This window comes from Eulemur rufifrons, chromosome 6 (genome assembly GCF_041146395.1).
Source record: "Eulemur rufifrons isolate Redbay chromosome 6, OSU_ERuf_1, whole genome shotgun sequence".
Classification (NCBI taxonomy): domain Eukaryota; kingdom Metazoa; phylum Chordata; class Mammalia; order Primates; family Lemuridae; genus Eulemur; species Eulemur rufifrons.
Genome location: NC_090988.1, coordinates 93,982,864 through 93,986,136, shown reverse-complemented (window position 1 = coordinate 93,986,136; position 3,273 = coordinate 93,982,864). Strand labels below are relative to the sequence as shown.

Below are 3,273 nucleotides of genomic sequence, written 5' to 3'. Positions count from 1 at the left end.
TAGTTTTGTTTTTGAACTACAGTGACTTGTCTTGAATAATCTATGCATACATAGAAAAAATACTATAGTTTTGTTTCAGTTACAAAAGCCCAGGGGGTAAAATGGAAAAAGGGAATAGAGAGAAAAAGAAAGTTCATGTTAACATAAAAAAAATTGTCAGTGTGGATTTTGTGTAGTTATGCCTCCAAACTATATGAGTACCTTTGAGATTAATTTCAGTAGGCAAATCAATAGAATGGACCCAAGAACAGGAAATATTTGGTTCATGTATATATTTGTCCATGTGTATATCTGACTTACAACTTAAAATGTTTCTTCTCTTTTCAATAATTGGTGAAATATATTTAAGACTCTGTACTTAAAATATAAAATCAAGTTATTTTAACAATTGGCTGGAAATTACAGAGTTGCCAGTTATAGCATGTATGAATAATTGTCTGTATTCTATGCATATGCATATTTAGGAGGGATAGATAATAGGGAACATTGATTAAATGCCTGATTAATGCCAGGAGCAGTGCTAACCTTCACAACTATCATCCTCCCAACATTGATCTATTTCATTCTTGTGAGTTAATAATGTTATTTCTGTTAGGTCCAGAGTGAAAAGGGAAACTCATGAAGCCTCAGGTGTAGCAAAATGTTGTTTATTTGAGCATCTGGGTGCAGATGGGTGGAGGCAGGAAAGAGCATTCACATGAAGAAGGAAAGAGCCTTGGGTTTTATAGAGGGTTTTTCCAGGGGGAGTGAGCAACTGGGCCAGAACAGCCATTGTAATAAATTATTTTCAAACAACCAGCTCCTGGGACCCCTGCATTGGTCACATTCTGCAGCTCCAGAGTCATTCTTATCAGGAGGGATAGGGTACAGAGGTAAGCTTCTTCCTTATCAGGAGGGATAAGGAATGCAAGTTCCCCTCTTGCATTCCATTCCTTTCTCTCTCTAGGGGCCTGGCAAAGGCTACGCCTAATAATTTCCGTATTAACAGTTGGTGAAAGTGAGGTAAGTGTTAGCATGAGAGTAATAGATAACACCAAAATAGCATTTAGGTTATTGATTTCAATCTTAGACACCATACTTCTCCCCAGTCCACAAGCCTGGTAGCTCACATTGTTTAATTTCATCTCTTCCTTTGGTTCTTGTATTTCTGCTAATAGAGTTGAGTGGCTATGAAGATATACAATAAAATGACTGAAGAGGAAAGAGCTAGTCGTCTCTTATTCTTAGACTTGCAGTTTGAGAAAACTAAATGAGTCTTAGACCTCCAGTCTCAGTCTCACTGCTTATCCCAGCTTACTGCTCTCAGAGGGCCCCAGCCTCCTCTGCAGTCTCCGCATGGCTGACTTCATCTCTTGGTTCCTCAGGGTGTAGATCATGGGGTTCAGCATGGGGGTGATGACTGTGTTATTGATAGATATGGCTGTGTCCATGGGCAGAGTAGTGAAGGGCCGGCAGTAGATGTAAACACAAGGCACGAAGTGCAGAGTCACCACCAGGATGTGGGAGGTGCAGGTGGAGAGGGCCTTGTTCCGCCCCTCCCCAGAGTGGGATCTCAGCATCACCAGAATGACAGTGTAGGAGCCCAGGAGCAGGAGGAACCATAGCAGGGTCACCAGTCCATTGTTAGAGATCATGAGAAGCTCCAAAACAAAGGTGTCGGTGCAGGCCAGTTTCACCACCTGGGGTACATCACAGTAGAAGGCATCCAGAATGTTGGGCCCACAGAAAGGGAGTGGAAGCATCAGAATTACCTGGACAATTGAATGTAAACCACCACCCACCCAGGAAGCCATCACCAAGGCCACCCACACTTCCTTCCTCATAATGGTCACATAGTGCAGGGGTTTGGCAATTGCAAGGTATCTGTCATAGGCCATCACAGAGAGGAAAAAAATATCTGCCCCACCAGCAAAGTGGAAGAAAAAGATCTGTGCCATGCATCCATTGTAGGAGATGGTTTTCCTCTCTGATAAAAGATCCACCAGGAACTTGGGGACAGTGATAGATGAAAAAACAATATCCAGGACCGATTTGTTCCGCAGGAGAAAGTACATGGGAGTGTGGAGGCGGGACTCACAGGTGATAGTGAACACAATGAGGGCATTTCCCAGGATGGTTGCTACATACACAGCAAGGAAGACCACAAATAAGAGGAACTCCAGCTCCTGAAAGCGAGTAAGTTCCAGGAAGACAAATTCCTTCACATTGGTGTGGTTGATCTGATTCATGATCCAGAATGACTCTCTTTCAGGTCTACCTTGAGAGAAGATATATTAGGGTTAGGATTATGGTGTCATGAGGTGGACCATCATTCTTCACATATTGCTATAAGTCTCTCTCAAGCACCTGGATCATGGTGGCTACTCAGAAAAACTAGGCTAGAGTCTTCCCCTGTGGTCTGGAAATTCTTTATCCTGATGGTTCTTCTTTCCAATTATAGATATCCTGGGTTGACAGGAAACACATACCATACACTCCTACATCCTCATTCTGCCTAGAGAGTGGTGAATGGAACGTAGTCATTTGCCTGTGGTTTATCTTTTTCCCTCTAAGAATAACTTCTGCACATGCATGCCATGCTTTAAACTTTATCCAGGGCTTTCAGCTGTAGCATCTCATCTTGATTGTAATTCTCATGATGCCTCTGTAGGGTCTTTATTAGTTTTTTTTTTTCCTTTTATCCAAAGGACAATACCTTGATACTAGGTCTTTAGGATGGTTATGATTACCTCTATTTTATATATGGTGAAACTAAAGCTTAGAGTAATTAATGACCTGCACACATCAGCATAGTTGCAAAGTTAATGAATTGTAAGTCAAGGATTCAAATCCAAATCATTTTTTAGACGTGGCAGAGACTCTTTCCTTGACCATATTTTCGTTAAACTCCTTTTTCTCTTATAGGCCTCAACCTTGGCTGTGTATGTCTGTCCTCACCGAGCCCGGTCTTAGCAAGAATCCTGCTAAGTTGGTTTAGTGATAAATTCCCCACCATGGATATCTAATCAAATTCCTCATCCCTTATCCTTAATATCTAAGCCCTTGGCCAGTCTTGAGCAAGAATTCTTTTAAGCCAGTTTAGCAAGAATCACCCTACCCGTGATATCTCCTCTTAATAATTTTCCATCCACTGACTTCCTCCTTCTGCTCACTGGCTACACATCCCCACTTGTCTTTGTTATATTTGGCGTTGAGCTCGATCTCTTTCTCCTGTTACAATAGTCTTGATACCAATAGCAATAGTTTTGAATGAAATCTATCTGCTGTCTTTAA

General features: G+C 41.6%; 1 protein-coding gene across 1 annotated transcript; it reads right to left on the bottom strand.

Annotated features, from left to right (window-relative positions):
- Positions 1-1,283: 1,283 nt before the first annotated feature.
- Positions 1,284-2,228, bottom strand: OR4D6 (olfactory receptor family 4 subfamily D member 6). Its single transcript, XM_069470058.1, has one exon. It carries the CDS (start codon positions 2,226-2,228, stop codon positions 1,284-1,286), a length of 945 nt encoding a protein of 314 aa, XP_069326159.1.
- Positions 2,229-3,273: the final 1,045 nt, after the last annotated feature.

Bases quoted from the DNA above. Each gene is read 5' to 3' on its own strand.
- OR4D6 (XM_069470058.1), bottom strand. From the start codon at position 2,228: ATGAATCAGATCAACCACACCAATGTGAAGGAATTTGTCTTCCTGGAA.